Raw genomic sequence first — 19,601 nt, forward strand, 5'->3', positions numbered from 1 at the left:
AAGAAGTTTTCACGTCTTCCCTTCTTGTGACAGATTTACAGATTTTTATGGTCAGATTCCATTCACATTTAGGTGTTGATTACTATCGCTGCAGAAAGGCTCCTGCGGCAATACTCCTTCCTCGAGTGGCTCCGGCTGACGGCGATGCACAGGGTGTCACTGCGGCTTCCGCAAGGTGACCCCTCCGTTGGGTGTCGCTCTGCGGCAGGTGCCCCTCTGTGGTGGGAGGTGAGCGACGGGCGCCCCTCCGCTTAGTGTCGCTGTGGTGGGAGGTGAGCGACGGGCGCCCCTCCGCTTAGTGTCGCTGTGGCGGGAGGTGCGCTGCTTCTGCCGATGGCAGCGGTGTCAGTGCGCGGTATCGCCCGCTCTGCCTGCTGTTGGTCCCGCGGTGCCGGTAACAGCGCTCCGGCGATGGCCACGGCGGCCACCGGCACCATGACCCTGCAGAACCTACGTTTCGACAACCTGGCGCTGCGGTCGCTGCCCGTGGACTCGAGTGACGAACCGGGCAGTCGCCAGGTGCCCGGCGCCTGCTTCTCCCTGGTGCGGCCGGCGCCGGTGGAGGCTCCCCGGCTGGTGGCCTACTCAGCGTCCGCCCTCGCTCTCCTCGGGCTGCGGGAACCGGGCGAGCGGGAGCTGGCCGAGTGCTTCAGCGGGAACCGGGTGCTGAAGGGCTCCCAGCCCGCCGCCCACTGCTACTGCGGTCACCAGTTCGGCTCGTTCGCCGGGCAGCTGGGCGACGGCGCCGCGATGTACCTGGGCGAGGTGCTGGGCGCCGAGGGCCGGAGGTGGGAGCTGCAGATCAAAGGCGCCGGGCCCACCCCTTACTCCAGGTCAGAGCTTTCAAAACGGGGCGTGGGTTCTCCGGCTCCCTCTGCTCGCCCAGGCGGGGCTCAGTCTTCCTCAGCCCCGCGGCTCACTTGTTGGTATAGCGACTAGAGCAAAGTCGGGCTTCTCAGAATCAGGCAGATGTCGTGGAATGTATTGCTTTGCGGCAGCAGTACAACGCAGTGTATTAAAATAAAAATTATAAACTACGATCAGAAGTATATATGAAATAAGTAGTGCAGAAAGAGGGAACTGAGGTAGTGTCCATAGGTTCACTGTGTTGTCAGAGTGGAAGAAGCTGTTCCTGATCGTTGAATGTGTGCTTTCCGGCTTCTGTACCTCCCGCCTGATGGTAGCAATGACCTGAGTGATGGGTGCCGACTTTTTGAGGCATTGCTCCTTGAAGATGACCTCAGCTGGAGAGGCTGGTGCCCATGATGGAGCTGGCTGAGTTTACAACTTTTCTGAGGCTTTTTCCAATCCTGTGCAGTGGCCCCTCTGGGTTCATCAGAGGCAGGAGAATCCCTACCCTCCTTTTCCCCCCAAATTTCAACCATTGTCACAGAATGGAAGACCCCAGCCATCATTTCCCCTTCAATTTGAGGATGTTTCTATAAATCTAGTTAGTAAATACTGTTGATTTGAAATGTCACTACTTTGGGATCATAGTTTTTAATAGCATTAGATAAGTACGGACTTAAGTTCACAGTGTAGTCATAGTGTGGGAGTTATGGAACTATGTATTCTCAATGTACCACAAAATTAGTTATTAAATCCAGTTTGTATATGACATGAGTGACTTGTGTTGCTTGCGTACTATGAAAACGAAGAAGGCCGTTTAGTCATAGTCATACTTTATTGATCCCGAGGGAAGTTGGTTTTCGTTACAGTTGCACCATAAATAATTAAATAGTAATATGTAAATTATGCCAGGAAATAAGTCCAGGACCAGCCTATTGGTTCAGGGTGTTTGACCCTCCAAGGGAGGAGTTGTAAAGTTTGATGGCCACAGGCGGGAATGACTTCCTATGACGCTCTGTGTTGCATCTCGGTGGAATGAGTCTCTGGCTGAATGTACTCCTGTGCCCAACCAGTCCATTATGTAGTGGATGGGAGGCATTGTCCAAGATGGCATGCAATTTGGACAGCATCCTCTTTTCAGACACCACCGTGAGAGAGTCCAGTTCCATCCCCACAACATCACTGGCCTTACGAATGAGTTAGTTGATTCTTTTGGTGTCTGCCACCCTCAGCCTGCTGCCCCAGCACACAACAGCAAACATGATAGCACTGGCCACCACAGACTCGTAGAACATCCTCAGCATCATCCGGCAGATGTTAAAGGATCTCAGTCTCCTCAGGAAATAGAGAGGGCTCTGACCCTTCTTGTAGACAGCCTCAGTGTTCTTTGACCAGTCCAGTTTATTGTCAATTCGTATTTAGCTAATCAAGTCAGTGCTAGCACCCAGTAACACAATCTCTCCTTTCCCATACTCCTATCACCTGGTAATGGCTGTCCATTGAGTCCAATGATGACAGGAAACCTGTGCAAGAAAGTTTTTAAAGTGGAAATGCCACTGCACTGGGATACTTCCACTCCCTCAACCTCAAGTCCAAGCCCAGTGGTACAAACAAGCATCACAAACTGGGATTTCATTGGTTGCAGTGGATGACCGTGACGTCTGCTGTGCCTTGTCACGCCGTTTGCTCTACACAAAGTGTTGCAGAGCCACCTTCCTGGCTGTTGGCTCTCACTGTTGATCTCATCCGCCCACTGCGCCAGAACTGTCCTCGCGTGCTAGGACAGGCATTTTCCCATCTCGCCAGGGTTTGAGCCCGCTGACTGCCCTCACCTGGTTTTGCCTGGTTTCATCTTTTTATAACAGCTACAACTCCCCAGGCCTCGGAGTGTTAGAACAGCTTTCTCGTGGTGCGCCAGGCACAGACAGGAGAACCTGGTCTCTAGCAGGTCCTAGAACGTGGGCACCATCGTAGCATTGCAGTTAGCACAACGCTATTACAGCTTGGGGTGTCAATAGACAATCGGTGCAGGAGTAGGCCCTTCGAGCCAGCACCACCATTCACTGTGATCATGGCTGATCATCCACAATCAGTACCCTTTTCCTGCTTTCTCCCCATATCCCTTGATTCCACTATTTTTAAGAGCTCTATCTAACTCTTGAAAGAATCCAGAGAATTGGCCTCCACTGCCTTCTGAGGCAGAGCATTCCACAAAACCACAACCCTCTGTGTGAAAAAGTTTTTCCTCAACTCCGTTCTAAATGGTCTACCCCTTATTCTTAAACTGTGGCCTCTGGTTCTGGACTCCCCCAACATCGGGAACATGTTTCCTGCCTCTAGCGTGTCCAATCCCCTAATAATCTTATATGTGTCAGAGTTCAAAGTTCAATTCCGACATTACCTTAAGAGTCTGTAAGCTCTCCCTGTGACCGTGTGGCCTCTGCATGTTCCAGTTAGCTCCCACAGTCCAAAGATGTACAGGTTGGGTTAATTGACCATTGAGAATTGTTTAGGGTTGATTTGGGAGTTGCAGGGCACTGTAGCTTGAAGGGCCTATTCCGCACTATATCTTTAAGCAAAATAAAACCTTACCACTCCAAAGCAAAAGGCCTAGACAATGCTCTAGCACAGGCTAATTAGTTGACAAGTAAGCTTGTTCCATATTTTGCCAGACGATGTGACATCTTTCTACGGTATTCAGTGACATTACTATCACAGGCTGCCAGTGATCAAAGTTGACTAGAAAAATAAATGTGGTTACAAGAGCAAGTCGGAGTTTGGGTGTCCTGCACCAAGTAGTTCACCGCCTGACCCTTTCCATCTCCTGCAGAGATTAAATCTGAAGACTAATGGGTTGTTTTCGGTTTGTTTCTGAAATACAGCTCCAACAGCACAAGAATCTTGACACCCAGAACAAAGCAGTATGCTTGGTTGATTCCCCATCATTTATGCCATAGATTAATACCATTAAACAAGGGGTCCATAGACCCCAGGTTGGGAACCCCTGATCTAAACACTCATTCCCTCTGTCCCACAGTGGCACTGAGCCTGCATTCTGTATTTGGAACAACTTCTACAGGGACCTCCACCAGCACATTGAGATTCCACTCCAAGATGCATACTGTCCCAACTTTGAAATATATCATCATTCCTTCATCACTGCAACTAAATATCCCAAACAATGGCATGTGCAATTACTTCATTAGAAGGGCTACAGTAGTTCAAACAAGTGGCCTACTACCATTATCTGGAGGGCATTTGCATTGGACAATAAATGTTGTCCATGCCAGTGATACCTATGTCCTGAAAAATGAATAAATAACAGAAATATTGCCAAGTGCATTGCTCCCGGGGGCGCTTCTACAGCTCAGGGTGTTTCGGAGTTCAGAGTTCAATTCCTGCGCTGTTCTGTAAGGAGTCTCTGAAAGTCCTCCCCAATGAATGTGGGAGTTTTCCCCGGGCGCTCTGGTTTCCTGCCACACTCCACAGACGTAGCGGTCTGTAGGTTAATTGGTCATTGTAAATCGTCCCATGATTAGGTTCGGCTAAAATCTGGGTTGTGGGACGACATGGCTCGAAAGATCTATTCCGTGTGGTATTGTTAAATAAATAATTATCTCTCCCGATGATCTCTCCCGATTCCCGATCGAGCAATGACCACAAATGTTTGCCTGCATATTTGAAATGTTTTATGATTACCTGTTTAAGAAGCTAGAATTTTGCTACTTAACGTCTTTTGCCTCTTTCCTTATCATGTACAACTGTTATTAAAATGCTTGTTTTTAACATTACATTTGGATCATACATTCTAACAGTTCCATTATTAGAATGCACGATATTCTTTCTGATAATTCTCCATGCAATGTTAGTGGAGAGAAATAAGCTAATGCATCATATTTTATCTGTTTAAATACAAACATACTTAATATTTCTGTGGTTTACAGTTCTATATAGCATAGTAAACTTGGACTTAAATATATTTGTGCAGTTCCTAATTTGTGGTTGTGTTCAAATTTATTTTCAACAGGCAGTCAGATGGTCGTAAAGTGCTTCGCTCCAGTATAAGAGAATTTCTTTGTAGCGAGGCCATGTACCACCTTGGAATACCGACAACACGAGGTGGAACTTGTGTAACATCCAATTCTAAAGTCATCAGGGACATATTCTATGACGGGCATCCAAAATATGAAAGATGCACTATTGTCCTCCGTATTGCCCCGACATTCCTACGGTATTTCTATTTTTGGTGTGATCTGTATCCATTTTTAGTATTTTACAAATATAAACTTTAGTTAATGAGTCATTAATATATCTTGTTTAATTAAATTAGATTTGGATCTTTTGAGATCTTTAAACCTGTGGATGAGCACACAGGTCGAAAGGGACCTAGTACTGGTAGAAATGATATTAGAACTCAAATGCTTGACTACGTCATCGAGACATTCTATCCTGAAATTCAACATGCATATCGTCAGGACAAGGCACGGCGGAATGCCGCTTTCTTCAGAGAGGTAACAATTTGTCGGTTCTGTGTTTATGCTCTTGTTTGCTTACCATTGGAAGAATGTAGGGACTTAATTTACATTTTTTCAAGTTGGTACTGTGGCAATAAAAAGTTTATATTCACCTTTCAAATTTGAAATCTAGCAGGGGCCAGGAGGTTTAATTTATTACTACATTAATTTGATCTCAGCTTAGGTGAAGAATACCAAAATGGCTCCTTGCATATGCAAGAAGGTTTAAAGATGAGCCAGAAAGAAGAGTAAGGACATATTAGGGTCTCACAGGTAGATGGGGTTGTAAAGAAAGCTTTTGCACATTGGCCTCCATGAATCAAAGTATTGAGTACAGTATATTGAACTTTGTTAGATGTGCTAATTGTGTGTAGTTTTGGTCACCTGCCTATAGCAAAGATGTAAATAAGGTTGAAAAAGTACAGAGAAAATTTACAAGGACATTGCTGGGACTGGAAGACCTGAGTTATAAGGAAGGGTTGGATAGGTTAGGATTTTATTCCTTGGAATGTAGAAGATTAAGGGGAGATTTGATGGAGGTATACAGAATTATGCGGGTTATAGATCAGGCAAATGGAAGCAGACTTTTTCCACTGAGGGGTGAGACTACAACCAGGGGTCATGGGTGATGGTGAGAGTGTGGAACAAGTGGTGCATGCGAGCCCGATTTCAATGTTTAAGAGAAGAAGCTCAGTGTGGACTCAAAGGGCCTGATTCTGTGCTGTACTTTTCTGTGACTCTATAACAATAGTTTACTGTGTTGCTAACAAAGTTAAAGTGCTTAAAGCAAGTGTAAATAATAATAATAACAACAGGAGACCATTCAGACCACTGGATTCATAAGAGCAGTTCCGTTTGTTACATCCAGTCATTTCTTAATTCCCTGTATCCCTGTATAATTATTTTTCCACATACAAATTCCCTTCAATATTTTTGCCATTAACCTACAATGTGATTGCTTACAGTAGCCAGTTAAGCAGAGCATGTGTTTGGGGTGTGAGTGGAAACACGTGGTCATTGGGAGGATGTATACAATGAGTCAGAGGTCAGCCCTGACCATGGTGAGGCAGCAGCACCAACAGGCCAGGGCAGTATGATATGCAGAGCAAGCCGTTGCCCGTGCCGCAAGCTGACCCGCTCCATGCAGTTGATGAACCCAAAGGAGCGGCAGAGACCGATACAGGTTGGCACCAGTGGCTTCTCAGGAGTTGCCAGTCAGCATTGAACTCAACGTAGGACTGCCTTAGGGATCCCAGCTCCAGATTGTTTCTCCTGGGTTTACTCCCGAAGCCTTCCCATGAGTGGGTATAGCCACAAGGCAGTGGAGTTAAAATCAATTTTCCTTCTCCTAGATGAGCTGCCAACCACAGCTGAAGAGCCCCATCTGCCCAAAGTGACTGGTTTTAAGGCACCAGTAACGTGCCTTTGCCCCTTCTCCTGTCAGTAGAAATGGTCCTGCTGGGATTAGTAACTGAAGATTCTGAAGAATCTACCCTGGCTTCAAAGCAAAGAGGCTGTTGTTATTGATGATGAGTATTGAGTACTGTGGCGATGGTACAGTACTGTGGGAAAAAGTCTCAGGAACATGTATATAGCTAGGGTGCCAAAGACTTTTGTACAGTACTGTAGTAAGTTTATGTTTTCCACTGTACTGCTGCAAAACACAAATGTCATGACACGTGTGAGTGATGATAAACCTGATTCTGATATGGGTCTCTTTTGTGGACTGAGAGTGTGAAGGGGGCAGGGAGAGGGGAATCATGGTTTGAAAAAGGGAATTGAGAGAGGAAGGAGTGGGAGACATTGTCTAATGATCAATAAACCAACTTGTTTAGTTTGATTGCCTAGTGTCTCGGGCTTCGGGCCTGGGTGTGTCATGCCCCCCGCCCCCCCCCATGTCACCTGTCCACACCCCTCCCACGGCACTCCACCCTCGCACTCCTTCTATGCCACCTGTCCAGACCCCTCCCGCGGCACTCCACCCTCGCACTCCTTCTCTGTCACCTGTCCACACCCCTCCCACAGCACTCCAGCCTCGCACTCCTTCTCTGTCACCTGTCCACACCCCTCCCGCGGCACTCCAGCCTCGCACTCCTTCTCTGTCACCTGTCCACACCCCTCCCGCGGCACTCCACCCTCGCACTCCTTCTCTGTCACCTGTCCACACCCCTCCCACAGCACTCCAGCCTCGCACTCCTTCTCTGTCACCTGTCCACACCCCTCCCACGGCACTCCACCCTCGCACTCCTTCTCTGCCACCTGTCCAGACCCCTCCCACGGCACTCCATCCTCGCACTCCTTCTCTGCCACCTGTCCAGACCCCTCCCATGGCACTCCACCCTCGCACTCCTTCTCTGCCACCTGTCCAGACCCCTCCCATGGCACTCCACCTCGCCATTCTCAACATCCTTTTCTCCCAACAGATTTACAGACTCTTTCTCCGCATCACATTGACAAACACAGTATTGTGCCAAAGTCTTAGGCAGGTTGGGTGACCCCGATCAAATGACAAAGATTTGGCACATTTAACACTTTGACCATTTAGAAACTGGATATACTGAGGTTTAGTTGTTTGATCCTTCAAAGCTCAGAGTAATTTATTAGCAAAGTACATATGTGTCACCATATACTACTCCATGAGATTCATTTTCTTATGGGCATACTCAAAAAATCTATAAAATGACATCCATAACAGAATCAATGGAAGGCCGCCCAACTTTCAATCAGTGTGCAGAAGACAATAAATTATGCAAATACAAACAGAAATAAATAATAATAAATATTAGGAAGATGAGATGAAGAGTCCTTGAAAGTGTCCATTGGATGTGGGAACATTACAATGATGGGGCAAGAGAAGTTGAGTGAAGTTATCCCCTTTGGTTCAAAAGCCTGATGTTTGAGGGGTAGTAACAGTTCCTGAACCTGGAAGTGTGAGTCCTGAGGCTCCTGTACCTTCCTCCTAAGGGCAGCAGCCAGAAGAGATCATGACCTGGGCGGTGGGGATCCCTGATGATGGATGCTGCTTTCCTGCAACAGTGTTCCATTCAACTGGTATGAAGATAACTGAACACAAACAGCAACCAATTTCCTTGAATTTGGGAAGTTTTCAAAATGTAATTATTAAATCGAATTATTGACTTTAATATATAGCCAAGAATGGTCCCACATGAGATGGGTGGAGGAAGAGTGTTCTCCCCTAGTTAGGTCAGAGCTTCGAACTGTGAAGTATAGTTGTGGTCGCAGGATATGGTATAAGAGACATAGGAATGATAGGACATAAATTTGTTCATTCAGAGAGAAGTGTACCTGTAGAATTCTATACCACAGGAGCCTGTGGAGGCCAAGTTGATGAATATATATATACGGAGGCATGGTAACATAGTGGTTAGCACAGTGCTTTACAGTACAGGCAACCCGGGTTCAATTCCTGCCACTGCTTGTGAGGAGTTTGTACGTTCTCCCTGTGACTGTGTGGGTTTTCTTTGGGTTTTCCAGTGTCCTCCCACAATCCAAAGACATACCGGTTGGTAGGTTAATTGGTCATTGTAAATTGTCCCATGATTAGACTAGGGTTAAATCGGGGAATTGCTGGGCAGTGTGGCTTGAAAGGCCGGAAGGGCCTATTCCGTGCTGTATCTCAGTAAATAAACATTTTTTGGACAACGGAAAATCTAAGAGAGATACAAAGATAGAGTAGGAATGTGGTATTTAAATTGGGAATATAGTAATCCAGTTGAGAATCAGGCATGATGGTGGTATTGAATGGTGGAACAGACTGGAAGGCCTGAATGGCCTGCTGCCATTCCTCCTCTTCTCTGTTTCTAAATCTACAGGTAACCAAGCGGACAGCCAGACTGGCTGCTGAATGGCAAAGTGTTGGCTTTTGTCATGGTGTTCTAAATACAGACAACATGAGTATTATTGGACTCACCATCGACTATGGACCTTTTGGCTTTATGGACAGGTATATAGACTTCGAACATATCTAGGAATAATTCTATCCAAATACACCATAGCTTTCAGTCTGTAAGATCCTGTTTACTGCAAGTCATGTTAATATTGTAACAGCCTTTACAAGGAGGTTATTAAATAAAAACAGTAAATGTTGAAATGTGAAATATTAACTTAATTTCTCTCTCCATAGATGCTGACTGGCCTGTTGTTTTCAGCACTTTCTGTTTTCATTTCAGGTTTTCAACATTTGCCTTTTTCAAGTTTATTAAATATTTATGTTGCTATATTTATTATTTTGCCCACACACTGCCTTTTTAGCTGGGTGAGGGAGTTTCTGCTTTGAAACTCTCCAAGCGTTTGTATATGCTGCATATCAGCCTGAGATAGGTGCAGACTTTTGTACAATTAATATCCTATCTTAGAATTTCAGCATCTTGAAAAGTAATGATGTTGCATTGACACATAAGTTAGAGCATTGAACAGAATTAAGCCCTTTGGACCACCATGTCTGTGCTGATAATTTCAGTAATAATTTGTGCATTCTTAATTTCCTTGTATTTGTACCATTGCCTTTGGACTTTTAAAGAAAATAAATATTGAATTCTGAACTAATCGTTTTCCATTAACTAAAAATCAAAATCTAGTTAGTCAGTATTTTCTTTTTAATTTTCCTGGAACTTCATAAGTCAAGTTTCAAACTCTGGTTTAAAAAAAGCTGTTAGAACTATGGTTATGTAAATATAATGTAACAGCAATGTGATGTTGTACTCTCCAGTTGATGTGGTGCTGTGTTTTCGACTGTAGACACATCATGAATATCGTCGTTGCTACATTTCTATTCCCTCCAGCTATTTGTTGTGCCCAACACAAAAGCATTTATAAGCAACTGAATCAAAACTTGATCTATGTGATGGCAGTTTTTTTAAACTCAGCAGTTAACTGTTTTTCATATCCAAGGCCTGCACTAAATATATAAACGTAGTACAGAATAGCACCTTATGCTTTTCATCTAATAATGGTCAATGCTGGACCAAAAGATTGCCAACTGAGACTGTAACTGTTGATTTATAGAACATAGTAAAGCACTGGACAGGCCATTGGTCCCTCAATGTTGTGGTGATGTTGATGCCAATTTATACAAAATGTCCTCCTCCTGTGTAACCTGTGTCCCACCATTCCCTTCACATTCATGTGTCTAAGACAGAGGTTCCCAGCATTTTTTTTGTCATAGACCTTTACCATTAACCGAGGAGTCCATGGATTCAAGGCTGGGAACTCCTGATCTTTCTCAAACTCCATTAAACTGCCTGCTTCTACTACTACCCTGGTAACACAATCCAGGCATCTACTTGCCCCTCACATCGTCTTCACGCTCCCTCATTCTAATCTTAAAATTATATCCTCTACTGTTTGATATCTCTACCCTAATAATTCACACTAATTAAAAAATGACAAATTGTGGAAAAAGCTAGATTATAATGTTTTACTTAATTCTAATACATTTGTTAAATTAAACAGTAGTTGTAGTAAAGGTCAGGAAGTTGTGGTCACTGTGCTGACCTACTGAGATATCTGACCCCTGACCTGGTTTGTTGCCTAGCACCAAATCCAATATGGCTCCTCCTCAAGACTGCCTGTCAACATATTGAGTCAGGAATCCTTCCAGGACACACCTAACAAGTTTTGCCCCATTCAGACTTTTGCACTAAGGAGGTGCCAATCAATATTAGGAAAGTTTAAGCCCCCCTATGACAACAACCCTGTTATTTTTGTACCTTTCCAAAATCTGCCTCCCAATCTGTTCTTCAGCATCTCTATTACTGTTGGGGGAATTCTATAAACTAGTTAAGGTTATGGATAACCAAATAAAGTAATTTATTTTACTAGAAAGATTATATTAACAATGATCAATATAATGACTCATTTCTTCCTCCAACCATTTAAGGTTTGATCCGGATTATGTATGTAATGCTTCTGATAACAGAGGCCGGTATGCTTATAACCGACAACCTGAAATCTGTAAGTGGAACCTGGGCAAACTGGCAGAAGCCTTGGTTCCTGAGCTGCCCCTGGAGGTGGGCCAGTCTATCGTTGAAGAAGAATTTAATTCAGAGTTTGACCAACACTTCCTGCAAAAGATGAGAAAGAAATTGGGACTACTTAGATGTGAGAAGGCAGAGGATGAAGAATTAGTTTCTGATCTTTTGCATGTTTTCCATTTAACAGGTTTGTAGGATAGTTTATGTTTCTTTCAGAAGTAAATATAACTGCAAATGTTAACACAATTTAACACAAGATTACTTACAAACTGCTCTTAATTTTTGATTCTATTTTCCCACTCTAACCATTCCTTAAAAATGATTGCTACTGTCTCCCTAATTCTATCTGTTTTTCTTTTTTTCCAATCACCTTGAAGATGAAATCAATTTATTAAAATTTAGAATGGGAGGCTTGAAAGAGAAGGGTTAGCGATTTAATTTAACTTGTTAATATATACTTACTGTAATTTGTAGTTTTTGTTATGTACTGCAATGTACTCCTACTGCATAACAACAAATTTCACAACACATACCAGCAATATTAAACCTAATTCTGATTCTGAATAGCATCCATCCTTGGGTGCTAGAGAGAGAGAAAGGTCTTCCTACAAACACCTTTTGAACAGCCTGTTACATGAATGAGCAGTTGTGAGATCAGTGGGATGGATTTTCTGGCTGCTGCAGAACTGCAAGTGACGGTTCTTGACACTAGCTGGAATTTTTCAGCTATGTCCTTGATGACTATGTCCTTTTTGTGAATCCTGTCTTAACAACATAACATTTGGGCCAGTAGCGGTACCTATTTTAAAACAGTCATTAATACTTAAACCCCTTCAGTAGTAATATCTTTTGAAAGAATATCATTATTACTCAAAGACTTAGGCTGAACCTGCTAATTTCAATTATTCATCTATTGTCGAAGTATGAATACAGAATATACCTCAGAGAATCATTTGCCCACAGGCAGCCATAAAACGAAGAAACACCATGGAACCCATTAAAGAAAACATAAAACAAAACGTGATAAAAGCACAAATTGCAAAAAGCAAGCAGAAAGCACATGGAACATGGAACATCGAACCAGGAGTCCAGTAGTATTCAGTTTAATTCAGTTCAGTGTCGCACCGTTAGTACACTGCAGGCTGCGGGGCAAAGCAATTTTCACAGAAGCACCCCTGACCGCATCAAACCGCTCAAAAGCAGCAATAAAAAACAGAAACCAGAATCCAGGAACACATGCAACATGAACCCCAAAGTCCCCCAAAACAAGTCCACACCCTCTAATTAATCCTTGCAACGTGGATCTCAAGACTGGTGCACTTTCCTCCGACAGCAGCTAGCAAGAGAGAGAGGAAGACCAGTCAAACGCAGGCAGACGACTTTATTATTAAGAATGGCAAGGTAAAATTTGAAATAGTTCTCCAGAATATCTGTTCCTGTGGGGTAGCCCTCCTTCATAGGCATCTTCTGCCATGTGGGACCTCGGTTTGTGGCCTCATTTCTGACTTGTGAGCTGTTTTAGTTATGAACAATTCTTAGTAATAGAGCCGTGCTGTAACCTGGGGACGAACTGTATCCTAAATGCCTTTGCCTAGATATCAATGTAATTGGTATTTTTTATGTTGTGGAATTTGAATCAATTACTGGCCATAAAGAAAGGTGTCCCAGAATATCTTGTGGCCATGGACCTCACATTTTTTAACTCCTGGTAGAGTTGCCAGTCTCACTGAAAGATTCTCAAACAGTATGAGGGAAGGAATAAGCACATTTTTAGTAGTTTATAAAATGAAGAGTGTGAATACCAGATCTTAATAAAATTATTTTCAATCCATTAGATTTTGAAGTATTTACATATGGCAATTATAATCCAATTCTAAGTAATTAGATTTGGGCATCACAAAAGCATACCGGTTAGTGTGACACTATTACAGTTCAGGGTGTCAGAGTTAGGAGTTCATTCCCGGCGTCCTCTGTAAGAAGTCTCCATACACCCTCCTCATGGAACACGTGGTTTTCTCTGGTTTCTTCCCACAGTCCAAGAAGTACTGGATAGGTTAATTGGTCATTGTAAATTGTCCCGTGATTAGGCTAGGATTAAATTGGATTTGTCAGGGGTTGCTGGGGCAGCGCGGCTCAAAGGGCCAGAAGGGCCTATTCCACGTTGTGTTGCTAAATAAAATAAATATTTTATGTTCCAGGAGGTTAACAACGAATTGTGGATTTTTTTAATGCTTGTTTGCTTTCTTTTACATAAAAAGCTCAGTTTTTACAGGGTATTTTACATAATGGTATTTTGTAAATAGATGTAGGAATGCTAAGTCATAGAGAGTAACAGTATTTCCTCATCAGTTGTGGAAATCCCAAGGATGCCCCGCCTTTCACAATGTAATGACACCCATACGACTACAAAATCCAGTCCCATATGCTTACTGTTATATTTGTACAAAAACTGCAAATTACAAGGGTTAGAAATTCAAGCACATTTTAGATGACATGTTTTTGTTTCATTCAGGTGCGGATTTTACAAACTGCTTCCGTTTACTTAGTAATTTTCCAATTCCTGGATCAGCCACATCTTTCACATTGGGAGATTTCCTTGGAAAACTAATTGAGCAATGTGCATCACTGGAAGATCTGAAATTAGCTTTCACTCCAGCTATGGATCCACGGTAAGAAAGTGCAGTGCTTTTCTATATTCTGATTCATACATTTCTATATTAAGATAAGCTTGCACCTAACCAACTTGATTAAAATTTTGCCAAGAAGATTTATTGTTTGTTATTTTTCTCAATAGTCTTAAAAAAACAATTAAATACTCACTGGTGTGTAAAAGTACCTGATTAATTCTGCTCACGCAGTTCAGCAGTTATTGAAGTGAAAAACTGCAGACATTGCAAATCTGAAACTAAAGTAGAAAATGTCACAAACACTCAGCAGGTCAAGCAGCATCTGCAGGGAGAGAAAATAAAGTTAATGCGAGAGTAGCTGGCCTAATGTAAACCGGACTGTTTTAACAGATGCTAAATGCTGAGTATCTCTAACATTTTGTGTGTGTGTTATTTGGATTTCCAGCATCTGCACATTTTCTCTTGTATCAGAAATAGTTTTATGAAGTTGTTGAATTCAACATTGAGTCCTAAGGTATGTAATATGCCTAAATATGGGAAATGAGCCTAGACTACGTCCTCAGATTTAGTCTAAGCATCATTGGAACACTGTGAGAAAGCAAAAAACAAAGAGCTGTGAGCAAGGTGGAGAATTGAAGTGACCGACTGGTGACTAGAATGGTGTACTGCAATGTTTTGCATGTGTATAATGAAGCCTTCCCTACATGGAGAAACTGAAGACAGATTGGGAATTCACAATGCTGAACACCTCAGTTTATCCCACCTGAGGAATCCTGAACTTTTTGTTGTCCTTTCCTTTAATCCTCCATTCCACCCTTTGACCTCTCTCTCTCTGGCTTCCTACATTTTTCTGATGATGCTGAATATAAAATAGAGGACCAGCGCCACATCTTCCATCTGGTATGTTGCAGGCCCCCAAACACTGTTAATTCAGCACCTTTAACAAGCTAGTTATGATGTAAGGTCATCTACATCTAAATTTAACTGGCCTTTTTGTTGTCTCTTCATAGATACCATATTATCTGCTGGGTGTTTCAGATTTGTATCCATCATATTCCTTTCTCTCTCCACCTGCCAGTACTAGAAATAAAAAAGTAAAAAAGCAGAACTTCTTGGTGGCCTAACATATTAATTCCCATTCCCGTTGTGACATGTCGGTCCATGGCCTTCTCTTGTGCCAAGGTGCCTCAGGTTGGAGGAGTAACACAATATATTCAGTCTCAGTTGCCTCCAACTGATGACATGAATATTGATTTCTCCTTGTGGTTAAAAAAAATATCCTTCCTTCCCCCCCCCACCCCCAATATTCCCCACTCTGGCCTCTTACCTCTTCTCACACTTCCCCATGGGTCCCCTCCCCCTTCCCTTTCTCCTATAGTCCACTCTCCTCTCCTATCAGATTCCTTCCACTCTAGCCCTTTACCTTTCCCACTCACCCAGCTTCACCTCTCACCTTCCAGCTATCCTTCCCCTCCCCACACCTTTTTATTCTGGCACATTCCCCATTCCTTTCCAGTCCTGAAGAAGGGTCTCTCTTGGCCCAAAACATCGACTGTTTATTAATTTCCATAGATGCTGCCTCCAGCATTTTCTGTGTGTGGAAATATCTGCATTGCCAGGACAACTTGCGTCTTCACCCTTCCATCCCTCCGTCTGCAAGTTGAAACACATTTGCTTTCTCACATTTCCAGTTCTGGTAAAGAACTTTTGGCCTGAAAGGTTGACTTTCATTGGTTCTCACAGATGCTATCTAACTCCTGAATGTTATGTCATTGTTTCAGCATAATATCAACTCTGATATGCTTTATATACAATAATTTGTGTTTGAAAACATACATTTTTAAAAGGTTTAATTTTTTTAAGTGCTTTGAGTTAGATTGAATTTTTCAGATTATGACTTGGTGTTCTGATTGTCCACACAGGCAGCTGTCCATTTTGCTGGCCCTATCTCAATCGAATCCACAGCTCTTTGAACTGATTGGTGACAAAAGGGGAGTTGCTAAGGAGCTGGATCGAATAGAGCGCTTCTCAGAGCTCCAGCAGATGACAACAGAAGAGCTACAAAACAAACTCAAGAAAGCCTGGACAGACTGGCTTCAAAAATACAGGTTAGAAACTGCAACAAAAGTCAATCTACAGTTGAAATAAGCATTGTAAAAATCTTACTCTATTTTATTGAGATAGGCCCTTCCGACCTTTGAGCTGCCGCCCCCAGCAACTCCCAATTTAATCCTAGCCTAATCGTGGGACAGTTTACAATGACAATTGGCTGGTACATCCTTGGACTGGGGGAGGAAACCCACACAGTCATGGGGAGAACGTACAAACTCCTTACAGGCAGCGGCGGGAATTTAGGACAGGTAGAGTCACTTGGGCCATTATATCTGCACTGGCTAAAAGAGAACTTCCTATTCCATTCCCACATTCCAGCACCAGGAAAGAGCCCTGCAAGTCATGGCTGTTCAAGTACCCATCCTAGGACACTTTCATGTCATTGAAGTTTGTGTCTGTCTTTTCAGGCAGTAGATTCTGGACACTCACCACACATGATATTTTCTCAACTTCTGTTCCCTCTAGCTAAAATAGATATTTCCATTTACTCAAGCTAGTTTTATACACCCCAGTTAGATCTCCACTTGGTAAATTTTGATTTTTATGAGTCATAGTTTTTTTTCTTGCATTTATGGATTCAGTAAGGAATGAACCTGTACAACTAATACTTCATGTTTAACCAACTCACAAATTGTATTGTATTTTTCAAAGTTTGCTAGATTGCAATGTACTTTTCTATATTTAAGTACAAAAATTTATTAGAAAAAACTCTTATTTCTTAATTTTAAAATCCATTTAATTGTTTCTACAAAGTTCAAGCTCTAAATTGTATTAAGTGTTCGGTATGAAGATGTCAATGCTAATAACTGAATTCCCCATTTTGAAGTGTATTTGAAATGGGTTATTGTGCACTGATATTTATGAGTATTCATCTTTGAGCTTTCATGGTGCTTTATCTGATTAGATGTGGATATTCCTTTTTTCTGTTGCCTTTCAGGTCTCGTTTGGAGAATGAAGCGGAGGGTGCTGATGATGTTGATGAACTAAACACTAAACGAGTGGAAGTGATGAATGCAAACAACCCAAAATTTATCCTGAGAAATTACATTGCACAAAATGCAATATCAACAGCGGAGGATGGGGACTTCTCAGAGGTGGGTAAATTTCAATAAACTAATTTCAAAATAATTACATGCAAAATAGAAATCCTTCTGCAGATCAGTGTTTGAGGACAAAACATTAAATTTTACATGGCAATAGATGTAAGTTAGGTAAGAATAGCATTCCAACTCACCCAGATATTATGGTTCAAAATCTTTAATAAATGCAGCCCCTACCTTCTACGGCATTCATTGATTAATGACAATTACTCCTGTCAAAGAAAGAATTTCCTTTGCAAAATCTCAAAATACTATGTTCTAAAATAATTGTAAAGGACTGTTTTAGTCAATATTTAGATTTTTAATCAAGAATTATTTTCTTTGCTCTTCCAGACTTGCTGTAAGATGTTAAATATCCCTAAAATTTGCATGAATTGCCCTGCAGATATATGTGTATATAAAATGGTGGTGGAGAATGCAGATATCTACTGTGGAAAATACTAAATACCCTTTCCCTGAAACTAGTTCAAATTTTCAGTTTAAACATGTTCATACTGTAGATTATAGATTGTGAAAAAAGACTGCATAAATTTTCAATCAAATCATCTTGAATCATTTATTACAATGCCAGGAAATAATTATTCTATTCTAGTAGAAATGGGTAAGTTGAGTCAATTAATTAGACCATAAGACATTGGAGCAGAATTAGGCCATTCAGCCCATCAAGTCTCCTCTGCCACTCCATCATGATTGATTCATTTCTCTCTCAACCTTGTTCTCCTGCTTTCTCCCGGTAACCTTCCATGCCCTGACCTACCTCCACTTTAAATACATTCAATGAACTGGCCTCATCAGCCACCTTTAACTGCACTCTGGTTAAATAAATTCCTCATCTCCATTATAGATGGATATCCGTCTGTTCTGAGGTTTTGCCCTCTGGTCCCCCATTATAGGAAACATCCTCTCTACATCCACTCTATGTAGGTCTTTAAGGGTTCGATAGGTTTCAATTATTCCCCCCCCCTTCTAAATTCCAGTGAGTACAGGCCCAGAGCTGTCAATGCTGCTCATATGATAAGCCTCTCAATCCTGGAATCATTTTCGTGAACCTCTTTTGAACCCTCTCCAATGTCAGCACATCCCTTCCTAGATAAGGGGTCCAAAACTGCTCACAATACTCCAAGTGAGGCCTCACCAGTGCTTTATAAAGTCTCAGCATTACATCTTTGTTTTTATATTTTAGTCCTCTCAAAATCAATGCTAAATTGCATTTGCCTTCCTCAACACCGATTCAGTGTGTGGTTAACCTTGAGCAAATCCTGTACGAGAACTCCCGAGTCCCTTTGCACCTCAGATTTTTGAATTTTCTCCGCATTTAGAATATATTCTTCGCTTTTATTCCTTCTACCAAAGTGCATGACCAGACACTTCCTGACATTGTATTCCATCTGCCGCTTCCTTGTCAATTGTTTATTAAATGAAAGTAGCAAAAAAGAACTGTCATTAAAAACTGTTGATCAAAGCTAAGGACTTAAAATTGTTTGGAATTTCTGATTTAGATGTAGTTAGCAAATTTCATAGTGAGCTGTTTTGGCAATGCTTAAAAGTCGATCATGTTCCTTTAGGTTAGACGGGTTCTAAGGCTTCTTGAGCAACCATACAGTGAGGAACCGTGTGTGGATGAAGACCTGGTCCAAGAAGCAACAGAGGAGGCTACAGCATCATGTGATCAATTAAGTAGCAAGAGAATACCATACCACAGCAAGCCACCAGACTGGGCTGGGAAACTTTTAGTTACCTGATCTTCATAACAACCTGGTTTTGGCTTCTTGTTAACTCACAGCTGTTAGGAATTGACTGTTAAACTGAAGTTTCCTTTACACAGTGGAGAAGCCACAACAAGGTAAATAGAGTACCACTTTTTCCTCGCAACAGATGTAAAATGGAGATTTCACTGTACGAAAAGCAGTACCGGATGATTCTTAAGTCTTTCTGCCTCATTGGAATATAAAGAATAAGTTACCTTGACCACAATGTAGTCAGCTGAAACACAGCATGAAAACCTTAGGGGTAGAAAATGTTGAAATGTCTATTTAAAGATTACATGCCCCTTTGATACATGAATTGTTTGAGATTGTTGGAGTGAAATGCTAACAGTTTTGCAAGCAGCTATAGTATAGAAACAGGCCCTACCATCTGAACCAGCCTCCTAGTACCTATATATGCAGTACTCTTATTTTCCACTTTGCAGGTCATTACCTTCTATGCTCTGGCATTTGGCATTTCACATGCTCGCCTGTGCAGTTGTATCCGCAGTCAGGATGCTATGTTTCGTTTGTAACTGCGGTAAAGGTTTGTAATAAGACTAACTATAGAAGTCTATTTTTTTAAAAAGCCTAATTCATGTTTTTTGGATGATGTGAAGATTAAATTTCTATATGTTTAGTAGAAAACAGACTGCTGACA

At 42.2% G+C, this 19,601-nt stretch overlaps 1 protein-coding gene across 1 annotated transcript; it reads left to right on the forward strand.

The window, feature by feature from the left end:
• The first annotated feature begins 250 nt into the window (after positions 1 to 250).
• Positions 251 to 19,491, forward strand: selenoo1 (selenoprotein O1). The gene is made up of 9 exons (XM_063072612.1): positions 251 to 833; positions 4,877 to 5,080; positions 5,180 to 5,360; positions 9,197 to 9,327; positions 11,263 to 11,543; positions 13,869 to 14,025; positions 15,906 to 16,091; positions 17,033 to 17,189; positions 18,761 to 19,491. Exons 1-9 carry the CDS (start codon positions 334 to 336, stop codon positions 18,944 to 18,946), a joined length of 1,983 nt encoding a protein of 660 aa, XP_062928682.1. The 5' UTR covers positions 251 to 333; the 3' UTR covers positions 18,947 to 19,491.
• Positions 19,492 to 19,601: the final 110 nt, after the last annotated feature.

The sequence above is a fragment of the Mobula hypostoma genome, chromosome 20 (genome assembly GCF_963921235.1).
Source record: "Mobula hypostoma chromosome 20, sMobHyp1.1, whole genome shotgun sequence".
In the NCBI taxonomy this organism is placed as follows: Eukaryota; Metazoa; Chordata; class Chondrichthyes; order Myliobatiformes; family Myliobatidae; genus Mobula; species Mobula hypostoma.